Raw genomic sequence first — 17,475 nt, forward strand, 5'->3', positions numbered from 1 at the left:
TTCCTCTATCTCTCTATACATGTTTCTCCCTCCTCCCTTCCTCCCCTCCTCTATCTCTCTATATATGTTTCTCCCTCTGCTTCCCTATATGTTTTTTTTACCTGTCTCTCCTTCCTCCCTTCCTCTATCTCTCTATACCCATCTCACCCTTCCCCCTCCCTCTATCTCTCTGTACTTTTCTCTCCTTCCTCCCTTCTTCCATCCCTTTGTGTCTGTCCCTCACTCCTCCCTTTCTCTACCTCTCTGTACCTGTCTTTCTCTCCCCCTCCCTCTCTCTCTCTCTGCCTGGCTTGCCCTCTTCCCTCCTTCTGTCTCTCTTCTCCCTCCATTTCTCATTACCCATCTCCCGCTCCTCCCTCACTCTATTTCTCTGTACTTGACCCCCTTCCTCCCTTCTTCCATCCTTCTGTTCCTGTCCCTCACACCTCCCTTCCTCCACCTCTCTGTACCTGCATCTCCTTCCCACCTCTATCTCTCCGTACCTGTCTTTCTCTTCCTCTCCCTCTCTCTCTACCTGTCTTGCCCTCTTCCCTCCTTCTGTCTCTCTGTACCTGTCGGTACCACCTCCCTTCCTCTCTTTCTCTGTACCTGTCTTTCTACCCTCCCTCTCTCTATCTCTCTGTACCTGACTCTCTCCTCCCTCCATCTCTCTGTACCCGTCTCTCCCTCCTCCCTTCCTCTATCTCTCTGTACCTGTCTCTCCCTCCTCCCTCTATCTCTCTGTACCTGTCTCTCTCCCTCCCTCTATCTCTCTGCTCCGTCTCTCCCTCCTCTGTACCAGCTTCTCAGTACAACCTCCATGACAGACAAGGACGTCTCCCTGGACAGAGCTGCCCCTGGGTGAGGAATGAGCCTGGAACAGAAGACTCCTCTTCCTGGAGAGATTTACAGCCTCATCTGAAAGAGACTTTGTGTCTCCACAGAGGTGGGAACATTTTACTTTGCAACTTTCTACAAGCACATTTGATTTTTGAATACAAATATAAATTGTACCTTGACATTTACAATTAATTACAATACTTGCACAGAGCACTGATTTTGCTTTGAATGTGTGTTTTTCAAGTCTTTGCCTTTCATACTTTGTAAAACACTCGTGCTCTCGGACTGACCAAAATGAAAACACTGAAAACAATTAAAGTTAACTTGTCCCTACACCATTTGTGAAAATGCACACTCGTGATTCCAAGGAGACAGTGAAAGATGGAGGCAGAGCACGGGGGTGGGAGGGTGGGAGGGGGATGAGATGTAGTGGAGAGAGTGGATGGGTTTACCTGGTGCTTTGACTCCTGCTGGCCAGTTGTGTTCTATAAGCAACACAACAACGGCTCCAGTGGGTAAATATAAAACACTTATAATAAGTATTTGTGCTCAATGGCAATGTGGGTGGTGAGGTGGACGTCGAATAAAGGAGCTGTATACACACGGGGTCAGTTTGTTAAGGCATTTCCATAGTTTATACACACATAGACAATAAACGTTATTAACATATAGTATATAAAACATTTACATACACAGTTTATCAAGTGACAGGGTGTCCCAAGTGAATATATTAGAGAAACGACACTTCTATAGTGAAAAATAAATAGCATATACATTTCTGTTTTGTATTTGGTTTTCATCAGAAAGAGGCGACCAAAATAAAGTATCTATAATAAATATACAATAATTGGAAATATGGGCAACTATTGTACGTGGTCTGTCTCTTTTTACCTGTCCACGACGTTTCGACCCTTGGTGGATGTCGGGTCTCTTCAGGACTTGTCAATGTGGGGACACCAATGAAGTATAATGTACGCCAGTTGCGTTCAGCACATTGTACATGTTTGGTATCTGTGTTTGGAGAAGAAGAAAGGAATAGTAAGAAAGGCAGAGTAAGGGGAGAGACAAAAAGAGAAACACTCTGCCATCAACGCTGTCACAGGCAGGCCCAAATACAACCACACACGCACACACACACACACACACACACACACACACACAGACACAGATCCACATGTGGGCAGACACATATGCAGACACCCAGAACCGCATACATACTTACATACTCACACAGAGACATGAGGATTTACGTACACAGACACATGCATATATATATATATATATATATTCACTGAAAAAACAAAGGTTAAAGTAACGTAAGAGGTGAATATGTCAGTTAACATTTATTTTTTATTTTTTTTAAAACCGATTTTATTGTCAGATTGCACATATTTATGCAGAGCCCTGTAACCCAGGGATAACTGCAGGTGAAAATAAACAGTACATCATCTGAGTGGCAATCAACTTTTCTTATGCAGGTACATACAAATTATCAAAGGGTCACAAACAACTGAACACCCCCCCTCCCCACTATCCCTGCCACTCCAGCTCCCCCCCAGGTTCTACCCATACGTAGTGATCAAAGCATAGGAAAAACACACCATCTCAGTATATGCACACCCTCCTCCCACGTTCCCATGACCCCCTCCTCGGAACTATCCGTGCCCGTCATTCCACACACAGAAGATCCTCCCTCTCCATCGGAGGTGCATGTCACAGCCCCCTATAATTCGCCCAGCGCTTCCAAATTTTATAATGTGACCCCCTAGCTACGAAGATTGGCTGCTCCAAACCCATACAGTAGTCTAACCCCTTCTTCCAAATGACCACCGACGGGGCTTGTGAATCCTTCCACCCTTTAGCGATGTCTCTTTTGGCCAGTGTAAGGGCAAGAAGCCTCAGGTGTCTCTTGTAGAGGTTGCCCCCCACTCCCTCCATAACATGCAGTAGGGCAAACTTCGGCGTACGGGGGAGCATCCATCCCAACACATCAGACATACAGGCCAGGACGCCCCTCCAGAACCGAGACAGGGATTCACAGCTTGTTGGACTTGGCCCTTCTGGCAGGTCCCCCCCTGAAGTTGTTGCTTGTTATATGTAACCTGGGGATGGTGATTTCCCCTCTGAGTGCGTGTGGTGAGAGAGAGAGACCTGCCCTCCCATAGGAATGCATGGGGAATGTATGTGTCCCTGGTAGTTCCTGATGCGTGGGGTATGCAGGGTCGAGTTTGGTATGTGCAAAGTCGTGAGAGTGAATGCTGCACAATGGTGTATGCAGCATGAATGTGTCTAGTGTAGAAGTCCCAGTTTTAGAAGTTGGCATATTTGTGGAATGTGTGTCTGCCGTGTGATTGGCTGAGGCAGGCTGGTGAGCCTGGCTCCAAGAATCTGGGAGGGTCTGCCCCGGTGGTGAATGCAGTGTTTAGCATGCTGATGTGAGGAGAGGAGTGAGCCTGGGCCTGCTTGTGGATTGACTGTCTGGTTTGAGTGTCCTGAATGAGGCTGGGTTTTCCCCACACAATGCTGGCTCCACCCCCTGGGGTGCGTCTGATGTCCCTAGCCTGGCCAGTGAAAAGAATCCCCCATAACCAGTTCCAGCTGGTTCTCTCCCTGCCTGCCCCTTTAGACAAAGGATGTTGTGTATAAAAAGGGTGCTGTGACACTCTGAAAACGTTCTTGTTCTCAACTTGAATCTACCAGGGGCTGCTGCTGCTGCTTGGGCTCAGGGTTGGCTTGCCTCCCTGGGCCCTGCCCTACTCCTGGACTGCTGATGGCCTTCTTCCCTTCTAGGAGCTGCTGTGCTCCACCTGAGGTCCTGGACTATTTATGGACTTTGCTATTTCTCCTCTAGCGCTTGGGGAGCGCTGTTCTTCCTACCTAGCGCCTGGAAGCGCTGATTCCTGCCCTCTAGCACTTGGAGCGCTTTATGTTCCCTTATAGCGCTGGGAGCGCTGTATTCCTGCTCTAGCGCTTGGGAGCGCTGGATTCCTCGAGCCGGTGCCACCCGGCGTTTGCCCCGTCCTGCGGAGGGTCTACACCCCCAGCGAGTGCCTACCTCGCTATCTGCCCTTAAATCCTTGAGGGAGCCTGGCCCTCGCCATTTCCCCCGACTGCACCGCCGCTGGCCCGGGACCCCTCGTGATGTTCTTCCCAGGCCGCGCTGGGATTGGCTGCCAGCCCGGGATGTGCTGCTGACATCTCCCCGGGCCGCGCTGTGATTGGCCGGCGGCCCGAGGAGCTGGTGAGGCGACTGGAGCGAGCCAAACATGCAGGGGGTGGCGGGAGCCTACTCCGCGCCCCTGCGTATCCCCAGGTGAACTACCGATTCCCCCCCGGGGCCCCCAGGAGCGAGAGGGAGCCCTGGAGAGCGAGGAGAGACCGGCGCGTCTGACCGGTGAGTGACGAGAGGGAGAGGAGGAGCGTCGGGGCACATTGCTGGTGCCCGCCCCTCCCCTCCATTGCGAGCGCTTGGGCGCTCAGAGGCTCGTGGGGCCACGTCTAATGCCGAGTCCCCCGAGAGGGACTCCGCCTGTTGCTCTGAGCCCGAGTGGCTCTTTCTTGGCCCGTGGGGCCCCCCTGTGATATCGAGTCCCCCGAGAGGGACTCCGCCAGCGTATTCAGGAGCCCGAGAGGCTCAATGACTGTCCAGTGTTTTCCTGAGCCCGGAGAGGCTCCACCTTTTAAACTTATTGCGCCGAGCCTGCGAGGCTCAGCCCCAGCCCCCATCATGCTTCCTGAGCCCGAGTAGGCTCCAACGTGTCCTGTGCCCCCGAGCCCCCAGAGGCTCCACCATTGCCCCCTTGTCCCCTCGAGCCGGTGAGGCTCTGCCCAGCATCTATGTTCTTGAGTCCTCGAGGCTCCTCCTGGGCGCAATTATTCCCCCGACCCTGCGAGGCTCCCACGATGCTCCTCAGCTGCCCAGCACTTCGTGGGCAGCTGCCACGTTTAGGTTTATTATTGGCTACCTGCAGCCTGCCCTGACATTGAGACTTTGGGGGCGTCCTTGCCCCCGGAAGGCCAGTTGGCCTGGTGAAAGTATGTACTAATGTTCATGTGATTCCTTAGGGTTATAGCGTGTTGCACCTCTGAAGGTGCTCCTGATGCGTTGTGTGCTTTATCCTTTGTGTTCCTTCTTAGAATGTCCTATACCTCAGAGATGTTGCTAATGGTTATAGTGAGTCCTAATACCAGTTCTAGGAAGTCCTTGATCATTATGTGTCCTAATGTCAGTTCCATCATGTGCATATTCCTAGCAGTGGCCCTCCTGGCCCTGCACTGTACATAGTCCCTTGTAAACCCTGCCCGTGCCCCTGGCACCTTGTAAAGCGTGTGTTCCTATGTGTACTTTTTAATACAAAGACTATTCTCATATATACCTTGTGTGGAGTTCCTTTTGTGGGAGGCCCGGGATGTTGTTGCTGGTGGGTGCGTGCGCAAATACTTTACACATGACCTCCGAGATAGGCCTGACTGCTCGCGCCGCGTTACCTAAATGGGTGAGAAGGGGTTGTCTTGGCGTGTGACCCCCTTGCCCTGACATAGGAGTGGTGGTCTCTGACTGGCTGTAGCGCAAGCCCTGGCCGGCCGGGGGTCCCATTTCCTACACAGCTCCATACTGTATGAAGAAACGTCCTGTCCTCCCTGTTACAACGGAGACAGACCGGTGAGGCCACAGCGGAACCCTTGTAAAGTACACTCTGTGTAAGTATTCAATCTGAATAAGGCGGAGACGCATTGCTATGGCCGCACCCCTGGTGGCGGCCAGTGCCTCCCTCCAATCCTCCTCCACAAGCTCGCCTACATCTTCCTCCCATTGCTCCTGGAGTCTCTGCAGTGTAGGGAAACAGTGGGTGACCAACGCCTGATAAATGCGGGATATTTTCTTTGTGCCTAGGTCTCCCATGAATAATCTCGCTTCCAACGGACTAAACTAGGGGAGGGCTTCCAGCCCCTCCAGACTGGGTGTTAGTGCATGACAAAACTGGAGGTATCTAAAGAACTGGGAGCGAGGCATGTCAAATTCCTCCTGGAGTTCATGAAAGGACTTGAGAGTCCTACCCCTCAACACATCCCCTAATGTCGAGATCCCTATATTTTCCCATCCCCTAAAGCCCTGCAGCGCCGCCAGATTGGGCAGCCGCCCATTGTGCCTTAGAGGAGTTTCTCAGGTCAGGTTATTCCACCACCCCATACGGCGCAGAGCCTGTCACCAGATGTGAAACACCAGCTGTGTGGCCACTGGTAATTCACGCCGTATCGACGCTGTATATAGAGTGATGTGTAGCGTATGGGAACCCATCAAGTACCGTTCCATAGCATACGCCAGGTCTCCCCTATTGCCATACCACCATTAATTCAGGACCAAAAGATGAAATGCCTGGTAATAGGAAAGTATGTCTGAAGTCGCTAGCCCACCGCAATACGTGGAGAGGAAGCACGTGTGTATGGCTACAGGGACAGCCCCACCCCCCCCACAAGAATTGCCCTAAGACAGAGTTTACCTGTCTGAACCAACTGGGGAATATAGGATACGGGCGATTTTGCAGCTGATACAAGAGGCGGGGGAGCGCCACCATTTTAAAAATCGCCAATCGCCCATAAATAGTAAGCGGCATCAGCGACCAGACTTTAAGATCCGCTTGGACTCGTTCCCAGATCGACGCCAGATTCTGAACCCATGAGATGCCCAATCACCCACTCGTGCCTGCTCCCCCAGCACCCACAACATGGACTTGCGAGGACTCATGTAGATCCCCGAGGACTCGCCAAAAATCTGCATTATTTGCAGGAGACGGTGCCCTGACCTGTCAAGGTCCGTAAGAAAAAAGAGAACATCATCCGCATACAGTGCGATCCTATCTGACGGCCTCTGTGTCCATTCAAAGCCTTTCAACTGTGCATCCATGCGCACCCACGTCGCCAGGGGCTCCATAGCCAAGGCGAATAGGTAGGGCAGAAGGGGTTGCCCTGCCGAGTGCCGCGGTGAATGGGAAAGGGGGACGAGATCGCTCCCGTCCGGCGGACCGAAGCCGTCAGATCAGTGTAGAGAAGACGCAAATATGACAAAAAACGAGGCCCCAGATTGAGCCGTGGCAACAGCGCAAACAAATAGACCCAACTCAGCGAGTCGAACGTCCTATCTATGTCCACGAGGAGAAGTGCTGCCCGGGTCCCCGTGCCTAGGATCGCCTCTACCGCCACGTGCACCCGTCAAATATTGTCCCTGTCTGAACTGGGGTGGCAGAGTGGGCTAAAGAACGGTGATGGATTAAACCCAGATCTTTTGACTGGGTGTGAGTGTTTGATTGATTCAGATGCTCCGCTCATCACCACCCCCTTTTGTACCGCTTTTGGCCGCCATAAGTGGGGCAGGGTATGCTCAGACGTGAGTCCCTTGCTCACTTTCCCACTGGATTCAAGCAAGCCGGGCTGAAGACGGCTGGAATGCCAGAAACCGGTCTTCGGAAGCTTGTTTCCAGTCCAGGGTAGACATGGCTTGGCAGTTCGGGCTAGACTGTTCCCATGAGGCACAGGGTCAGACTGATTTGCACATAGCCATGTCTGAACTGGGGTGGCAGAGTGGGCTAAAGAACGGTGATGGATTAAACCCAGATCTTTTAACTGGGTGTGAGTGTTTGATTGATTCGGATGCTCCGTTCATCACCACCCCCTTTTGTACCGCTTTTGGCCGCCATAAGTGTGGCAGGGTATGCTCAGACGTGAGTCCCTTGCTCACTTTGCCACTGGATTCAAGCAAGCCGGGCTGAAGACAGCTGGAATGCCAGAAACCGGTCCTCGGAAGCTTGTTTCCGGTCCAGGGAAGACATGGCTTGGCAGTTCGGGCTGGACTGTTCCCATGAGGCACAGGGTAAGGCTGATTTGCATATAGCCATGTCTGAACTGGGGTGGCAGAGTGGGCTAAAGAACGGTGATGGATTAAACCCAGATCTTTTGACTGGGTGTGAGTGTTTCATTGATTCAGATGCTCCGTCCATCACCACCCCCTTTTGTACCGTTTTCACCACCCCCTTTTGTAGTCGCCCTTTGAGGCATGAAGCCGGCCTGATCCTGGTGCACAAGTGTCGTGATATGTGGAGAAGTCTGTTAGCCAGCTCCTTGGCAAGAACTTTGGCCTCCACATTCAAGAGGGAAATTGGGCGATAAGAGGCATGCTGTTCTGGGGGATGACCCAGCTTGTTAAAGACCACCACTTCTGCATGCCTCCAGTCCGGGGGGAGCCTACCCCGTTCCCTGGCCTCCTCCAAAGCCGCCCAATAGTGTGAAGCTAGCTGTAAATGATATTTCTTGAAGAATTTACAGGGGAATCCATTCGGACCCGGGGTTTTCCCCGAATTGAGCTCGCCCAGGGCCGTGCCCAATTCCTCCTCCGCGAAGGGAAGCTCCAATCGATCCCGTACCTCGTCCGATACCGCCTTGGGGGGCAGGTCGGCTATGAAAGTATCTACCGTATATTCCGTCAGGCACTCCCGCGGGCATGTAGATCAGCATAATACCCAGCGAAGCTCTCTGCCAAGACACGGGGGTCCGTAATCGGGGTACCCATTCCGTCGAGCAGCCCAGGTAGAGTCTGTGCATGGAAGGCCCCTAGAAAGAGCCGGTGCGGGATTGTACCAGACTTGTCCCCCCACTGACATATCATGCTGCGCGTTACGAGCCAAATCTGTCGTGCCTCATCTATCTGGAGGGCTGCGTATGCCTGTTGTGCTAGGAGGAGCTGACCTATACCGCGGCTCCCATCCGCCACCCGACTCTGATGCTCTAGTTCCTCAATCTCCGCCTCTGCATGCACCATTTTAGCTCTACGCTGCTTTCGAGCTGTCGCACACCAAGCTATATCTACCCCCCGTAACGTGGGTTTCAGAGCCTCCCATAGCATCACAGCACTAGAGACGGTGCCCACATTCCCAACCAAGTAATCAGCAATCGCCTCACTCATATGTAGTGCAGTTCCTATTTTCCCAATAGGCCCTGCGCATTGGAATAACATAAACAGTAGTTTCGACGTAGAAGTGCGGATCTTCCAGGCCTCTACTGACTATGCTAAACTTAATTGGGTTTGTTACCAACTAGCTCAGATGTCACTGGAAACCTTCTTGACTGAATAGGAAGTGATCAGCTTCCCTGGTACAGACAAGAAGGGATTCAGTTTTCCAACAACCGTGCAACATGACAACTTTGCTTCTCAGATAAGAGTCAATCTCTAGGGTCGTGTGAAACAATAGACAGTTATTTTACTCAGTCAGTTGTTGTGCAGATTACTTTCACAATATTTAGAGAATAGAGAGACGCGCGTTGTCAATAAAAGGTAACATTTATTGAACAGTCTTTCTTCTCATACAAGAGAAATGAATTGCCACAATTGCAAGACTTGGTATTATAAAAAGTACGTACAGTAAAATGAGTATTGCGAAATAATACTGTAAAAGCATTGATATGGTTTCTTAGCCATACAATGGTTTAAAAGGAATAAAACATATATACATTCATATATACATTAGGCTAAAATACTCAACTGGTGCTTCTAACTACGCCTACTCCAGTGTACCTGACCTAAGCCTAATACTTGGGAGGGGAGTAAGTAAGTAGCTTTAAGTTAAGTTGGTTTTGCCAAGGTTTGCTTCAAGAATTCTCTCTAAGGGTTTAGTCAACACCATACCTCTGGAATAGAATGCTGGAGGTCTGGTATCTCCTTCAGGGAACTCGATATCCCAGTCACTTGCAAGAGTGGGCTGGAAACGCCGGAGCTGGATTTTCTCGGCAAGAGAAAATACAGCGTCTCTCTCAGCGCGTCGAGGAGGAGGAGGGGCAGCGTCCGCGGGCAGCTTGCATCTGCTGGGCTCTTGCAGGGGACGGCTGTTCAGCTCCTGTGTTCACCACACCATCGTTCGCTCGTTAGCAGCGATAGCAGTAGCGATAGTGTCAGCATTAGCTTGACAGTGATAGCTTCGGCATAACAGCAGCATTTGCTTAAGGCAACGTTGGTAATATTTATACCTGAAAGGTGCCTTGTTTGACGTAAGTTTTTGGACATAAGACATCAATAAAGATGTCACTAGGAAGTGATCGTCTATCAGTGCTCATTAGAGTTCTATTACTAATCAAAACATAGCAAGTGGGGCTTTCCCAGGTTGCTGAGTTTTTATCTTGTTGAAGAACTCGGAGTGTTAATCTAGGAATCTTAGATAGTAACGTCTGCTATGTCATTGCACTAATGAGCTGCAAAGGAAGTTGCAGAGGAAGCGATGGTGAAATGTGGTTCTGTTCGTGTGAGGCCAGAGACGAGTTTCTGAATATTGCATTTGATCGGTTATGCCAATATAGGGAATATATGGATTTATAACCGTATAGGGCCATAAGGTCACAGTATCGATCAGGGTCCTAGATTAGAACGCGACACCCACTCCACGAATTTATGTCCATCAAATTACTAAAACTAGAGCAATAAGATGCATGTGTAACATTGCCCACCCCAAAATACATATATGCATTTGAAATAGGTGTATTTGAAATACGTGAAAATATAGGTACTGTACTTCTTTGAAGCATAGAAATCATTCAAATTATAGCATATGCAATCAATGAACGATTTTGCAAAAAGAATTACACATGAAATATCTCTGAATACAGAAAAGAAGGGCGAGATAATTTCATCACATATAAATGCATTGCAGTAAAATGAGCTAGAGGCTGGTTGAAAGTTATTATGTCTCTAGATTTACCTAAATAGAAGTAGAAGCTTCTGTTCTTTATGAATAGTTTTACTTTAAGCAAAGAATTTTCGTACCAGAAAAAGGGGAAAATATTATGAAAAATAGTTCAATCCAAAAAATATTTCCTTGTGAACGGGGGAATAGAGTTCCAACGCTTTTAGCAGTTTTTGTTGTTCAAAACTGAAGGCCAAATTCAGAGTTCATGGGAACGCTGTGTGTCGGAATGCTTTTCTAAAGTTATTGTTTCTGTTCGGGTGAGAACATCATATCAGACAGGCTCTCAAAAAATTGGTCTACAAAATCAGGTGACAGTTCGACCAAATTTGATAGTGCTGTAACTTGGCAGGTGTGAGAATGATTGCTGTCATCAAAGGCTGGATCAGCAATGTTCACAGAAGGTCGTACCTGGGTGATGTTGCTTTTGTCACTCGCTCCACTGTTACCACCTAGTCGTAGCACAGGAGTCTCAACGAATGCCGTCATCAGGATTGGTAACGCTGGGGACAACACAATGCGTGAGCCGTTATCGGACTGAGCAAAGTATCGATATCCATTGGTACTGCTGATGGAAGTGCAAGACAGGTGTCCAACACGCACTCATCTCCGCATAGCATACATCGTAGTACAGGTAAGATGCAGGTTTGCTATATAGGTCTGAATGAAAGGAACCAGGTCATGTTTAGATCTCTCAGCCTGGCCAATCCAAGGACTCTAGTTATTTTGTCCCAGTAGCGCACTGCTAGGATTGTTTCTTCCATTCCCATAGGAGTCATGTCTGAGCTGTGGCTTGCCATATCGGAGTAGGAGGGTCAAAAATAAAATCCCTGCTACAAGTCCCAAAAATAGGGGTATGCTGCCAAAGACTGAATGGACAAAATTGGGAACGATTCCCAGAATTGCTTGAAATGGTGTTAGCAGTCCCGTAAAAATCGTCTTAAATATGCCTGGGATGCCTATGGCACTAGATATGTTAAGGAGTTGGCTCAGCATTTCTACGAAATGCACGGGGCAATTTGTTGATAAAAGGTCATGAACCTCCGTAGCTGTCCTTGCAACTAGGAGATCATACGTCTCTTTTGATTACGTGATGGGCACTGTTATCTGCAAAAGCACAGACTTAATTTTGCTTAAAGTATCAATTCGTATAGAAGAGAAATTCAGACGAGGCCAGATGGGAGTCTCTATGTCTCCAGGGCCGCTCGGAAACAATGCTTGCATACAGCATTTGACAATGGAAGTTACGCTTACGAGATAGGCTTTCCCTGGCAAAAGGCCACAACATCTGTGATCCGTCCTTAGAATGTAACTCCCATTCTCGAGTTGCATAAAGAAAGGCTCTATCTGCGTTGCAGGTGTGACAAGCTGGTGGCATGAAAGGTTGTTAGAATTACCTTCACAGGCTCCGTGTAAATTAATACCCTGGCACAAAAGTATACCGCTTAGTGAACGTTTACAGTTTTCACCACTAAGAAATACATTTTTGTTGCTGTCACTATAGCATGAATGTGTGTATGGTAATTTCCTAATCGGAAAGTTGTTATCGGTATTGTGATAATCCCGTGTATTATCCATTCAATGACAGGACTTTCTGACATTGTCAAAGGTAATCTCTCAAGTTTTTCGATGCTCAGGATTGTATAGTCTGCTCCTTTCTATGCCAAGCTGATTTGTTTATCAGTAAGGTTAAAGATGGAAAACAATGACGTTGTGTTGATTAAACGCCAAGGCACATAGCCTGAACGAAGATTTTGCAGCGTCCAGCCTAATTGTACAATAGAACGTAATTGCGACTGGCCATGCTGTAACATTAGCAAGTCTCTGTCTATTATATCAAAGGCTAAGGATACAATATTGTCCAACGAATATATTCTGGAGGACAGAGTCATTAACCCATTGTCCACTACAGAAAGTGATTTTTCCAAATTAATACGATCAATTTCTCGTATTTTTTCAGCTGTTTCAATTTGTGTGACTTTCCAAGCCTCGTTGTATGCAGCATAGATACTGGTCGCTATGAAACGCTTTTGACGCTGTTTGCGTGGTCCCATAATAAAATTGCGCAAATCAGCACCATCTTTAAGTAAAGACAAGTGTTGCTTAATTTCAGCCAGTGTGGATGATCCTAGCCATTCGAGGCAGAGTTTCCCTACACTGTATGTTGTTACTATCCCTGGATGTTGTCTCTGGGAGTATCTAGGGTCTTGTCTGGTCATTTTTAACCCCTGTGTTTTGTTCAGGAATCTATCTTGACAGTTGTTTGTGTCAGTAGGCCAGATTAACCACTTTTTCCAATCAGGATGTGTTCTGTTTAAATGTAAAATTTTAGATACGTCTATCTCAATATCTGTTGTTGTATTCTCAGGTATTGGCTTTGGAATAGACGGTTTGTTAAGGTCTTTAATCTTAGCTAGGCCAAGACAGGATGTTTGGTGAATTGTGTCATTTAAAAACCTCATTTGTTCTGGTATCATGCAGGTCCTGAATAATGCTTCTAGGCCTTGTACCTGCCACTCTTTTGTACCCCAGACGGTTTTTGTTTCAATGTTATTTTTCCAAAAATCAAAACCAAATGTCATAATTTTTTCATAAAATGCTTCTGAAAATATCAGTTTAGTATTTGTCAGCATTGTTTTCAATCCTGTTTTATCTAACAGTTTATAATAAAACGTTTCTGCATCACTGGTGTTAAACCCTGAGAAGTACTGAAATTTCTCAAAGAATGTTCTAGAACTGCTTTTAGGTGGTGTAGCACAATGTTCTCATTGATTATACTTAAAAACATTTCTAGGCTGTGCAGATTTATGCAAGTAATGATCGCCATAATGTGTGAAGCAGAACATCTGTTCATAACTAGACGAACCTTGTAAATAATCATGTTCTGTGAATCTAGCTGACATTACTAAATCAGACATCATGTTATTAATACTTTCAAAGTCCCAATTATCAGAGAATGTACTAGGTTTTACAAAGTCACTTAAGGAAACCTTGAGTTGATGAGGATACTTCAGGATCTCGACCGGACCATAGATCTCATAATCTAATCAGTTTTTTCCCATACTACCCCACCAGGTATTGGAATGGCTGTGACATTCACTGTTGACAGTTCTCTTTTCTTCACGTGGGATGATCTGTGTGGTTTGAGGACTAAGTTGATGTTCTGACTTGCTGTGTCCATTGTATTGTAATACATTTTCCTAAAATTAAAAATAAAATTAGGCATAGTAGGAGTATAAATACCCCTGAAATAATCCAATGCTCAATCAATGGTGCATCCAGATATACTTCTTTGATTTGTTGAAGGAGTTCTGTTGCTTTTTCTTTAAAAGTCTTTTTTATTTCTGGCATCACTTCGGGGTTGCTTTGATCCTCGGAAAAGTTGTCGAAGTTGATGAAATAACCAGAGGCAGTTCTGTCAATTGTTGGGATTGTTCTTTCAATTTGTCTTTCGGTAGCACATTCAGATGCCACGTCATTGTAGACTGGTGTTTCTTGACGAACTGTTTCAATCTGTGTTTCAAGAGGCACGAGTTCCATGGCATTATTGCATAGTCCCTCTCTGTGCACTGCAGGTTGATCGAATGTGATTAGTCTTTCAGTTTGAACCTCTTGGATTGTTGCAAGTTTGGGTATTCTGTTATTTCTTGGGAGTCCACTGGGCCTACTGTTGATTATGGGCCACATGCTTGTGGTTTTACCAGGTCAATTGATACAACTCTGTTCTCCTTTTTACCAGCAAGGGGCGGTAGTACTACTGATCTTGTTCCAGTGACTGCCAAGACAGGTACTGCTTTTCTGTAAGAAGGCCCAAATTCCTTCTTCACCGCTATTTTTTCTCTGACTAGATCCCCAATCTTTGGAATCCAGACAGGCCTTTCTGGGGCTGTTGCTGGTGGTGCCTCGTCAGTGGTAGCTGGCTGTTGCTTTAACTTTATGTTGCTTAAGGATTTTCTTGTTTCATTCAAGTCCTGTAAAACAGCCAAATGATCTTTGATGTCAAAGTCTTTTTTCTTATCTTGTACCACTGATACCTGACTATCTAAGTCCTGAACTCGCATTCTAGTTCCGAACAATAGTTCGTATGGGCTGAAACCTTTTAGAGAATTTCTTGGCAAATTATTAAGACTGATCTGGACACTTATTAAATGTTTGACCCACCCAGCACCCGAACCTAATATCTTCGCTGTTATAGATTGCTTTATGTCCCGTTTTTTTCTTTCTACCACACTGTTCCCTTCGGGGTGTGACGGACAAGAATACCGCAACCCAACTCCCATGCTGGCCATGGCCTCCTTATAAGCTCGAGAGCTAAAAGCAGGACCCTGGTCAGAATGGAACATGGCAATTGCGTATGTGCCGATAAAGACTCGCAGATCTTTTATAACCGTTCTGGCGTCAGCCGAGCGCTGGAGGCCACATTTTTAAGTGTGTTTAGCCTTAATGATGTACAATGGGACGCGTTTCTCTTGTTTGATTGCGCAGATAGATCGCCTTATGCTTTCTATTAGGGCTTCTGACACTACACTGGCCGGTTCTCCACTGCGATCTCTATTGCAGTCTTCACAGTTTTTTGCAAATTCATGAATATCTTCACTCATTTCCGGCCACCAGTACTCTGATTCCAATTCTCTCATAGAGTCCCTGATTGTTTGGTGTCTCAGACCCAACCCCATATGAGCTTCCTGTAATAGGAAACCTCTCCGGTTCCTGTTTGGAATTACTCTATCCCCCACTCCAGGGATTCGAGCAAAAGGAACGGAGTTTGCATCAATTACGTATGCATAATTGAGTGGATAGTTCACGGGTAGTGCTGTACAGTCGCCTTTTACGGACGTTTTTACTGCCAGCATGGTTTCCCCGTCTATGTATTTTTCTGCACGCTTTTTTGTGGCTACGGAAGCCGGTTTAGTTGCTTCCGCTGTGGCTGTATTAGCCAATGAATTCCCTGCAACGTGAACGCCATCACGTTGATGACTCAGAGTGTGTATCACGTGAGTCTTTTGTAGTTGTGTCATCTTTGTAATCGTTTTCAATCCAGCTCTGCAACTTATTATTGTAAGAGTTGACGCAAAAATGAGAATCGCACACGATAAGTGTCGGGAATTCACGTTCTGCATTTTCAAGCGCCATCTTTAAAGATCTGATTTCAGCTCTCTGAGCCGAACAGTTTCTTACTGATTCAGTTTTTGTTATTTTTTGGTCTGAATTTACCGCACAGCCAACGACCTTTAACAATCGCACAGGCTGCATCGTAGGATTTGTTCTCTACGTTGAAATGCTGTACAAATCATCAGAGCAAAATGGCGTCCGAGTCGGACGTGTGAGTTTGTTGCTCCTGCCGGACCCCGCAGAGATAAAGGCAATGCGGCGAGAAGACTGAAGTTTTGTTAATAATTAGTTAAAAACCTCTGCTATTGATGACTTGGACCCTTACGATGCTACAAGGAATAGTTTTTACCTGGATGTGGCGGCGCTTTGGTCAGCAAGTGCGTTACTCTCGGTTACTGCCCCTGATCAGACACCTAACTCAGCGCACCTGGTGGAAGGCAGTTTCCCGCTCGAAGCAAGACAGAGCGGCTTTCGTTACTACGGAGCTCGGAGCGACGGAGCTCGGCATAGAGAGAGGTGCTTCGAGTGGTGTGTGGAAACATAACGCTATTTCGCGCGGTTTGGACGAAATGCGGCTGAAGGGAAGGAGGGCGCGAGGACAGGGCGCTATTACTGAAGTGGCTAACGGAGTAGAAGCGGCGGCGAGCAAAACGCCAGAAACTACGGCTGTGACCACGGCTGAGACCGACACTGCTGGATCAACTCCCCCTCCTCTATCTCCCGCAGTGAGTACGAACTGTGCAGCGTTAGAGAAATTAACGGGGAGAGAGGGGGAGTTAAGTGTTCGGAGAAAGATACCAGGAATGTTTACCGCTTTGAAAACAAAAGTGGTGGATACAATTGTTTCAAATGTCTCAAATGTTCAGCAAACAGCTGCTGCAGGAACAGAGGTCTTGATTACCGTGTCTGGGGAAAAAGCTCCTGATTCCAGCCCGGCTCCAAGTTCAACAGCCGTAGCTTTGGGAAATGAGAAAGGGTCTTTGACAGACTCCAATACATGTGTGAGCGGCGGCAAAGACTTGAATTTAGTAGATATGACTGCACAAGCACAAGCACAATCGAATAAAGGGCCTTTATGTGAAGTGCTACAAGAGAAAGCGGGCAGTGCTGAGGCGACTTTTCCAATTGCGGGAGATACTGATTCTGCAGACTTCTTTTCTCTATCAGAGCACTCTATGTCCTCATCCGAAAGTCTGGTTGAATTGTATGCGACACGCATGAGTATGGAGGACGATGGCCCAGACGATGAGATAGAGGAAGAAACCGGCTGTAGTCCTCATAGTAGTTCGGATGAGAATACGGATAAAGAGTTTACAGGCGCAAGCACTGTTCGGCGGCTTAGATTGGACAGAAATGATAAAGAGCCCTACTTAGAAGGCGCAGTAAATGGAAATAAAGATGTGGAGAGCTTTGTGGACATATCATTAGATCTGATATATCAAACCATGATGCAACACAGGGAAGAGAATCGAGAAGACAGTATGAAAGTTCAAAACTCTTGCAAGAAATTACAAAATTCGGTCAGGAGGTTGGTCAAGTCACATAATGAGTTTGTCACCAGAGCAACTGAAGCTGAAGCGCGTATATCTTCATTGGAAGATGAGATGGGTCAACAGCGGAAAACTATTGAATTACATTTAGCGACCAAAGAAGATATTAATTGGAAACTCACAGACATTGAAAATAGAGCCCGCAGAAATAATCTAAGATTCTTGCAAATTTAAGAAGGGAAAGAAGGATCTGATACACAAGGATTCATAGTTTCACTGTTAAAATCTGCTATGTCACAGTCTGGGAGATGGGATTGGGACAGAGAGGT

At 47.3% G+C, this 17,475-nt stretch overlaps 1 protein-coding gene across 2 annotated transcripts in view; it reads left to right on the plus strand.

Moving 5' to 3' along the window:
• LOC147725657 (zinc-binding protein A33-like) overlaps positions 1-17,475 on the plus strand; it is a 108,040-nt gene that overhangs the window by 40,198 nt on the left and 50,367 nt on the right. For both annotated transcript variants that reach the window (XM_086964564.1, XM_086964563.1), the window contains exon 4: positions 782-925. In XM_086964564.1, the coding sequence (XP_086820690.1) occupies positions 782-925 (144 nt within the window). The remainder of the gene's footprint in view (positions 1-781; positions 926-17,475) is intronic.

The sequence above is a fragment of the Lissotriton vulgaris genome, chromosome 3_2 (assembly GCF_964263255.1).
Source record: "Lissotriton vulgaris chromosome 3_2, aLisVul1.2, whole genome shotgun sequence".
Taxonomy (NCBI): Eukaryota; Metazoa; Chordata; class Amphibia; order Caudata; family Salamandridae; genus Lissotriton; species Lissotriton vulgaris.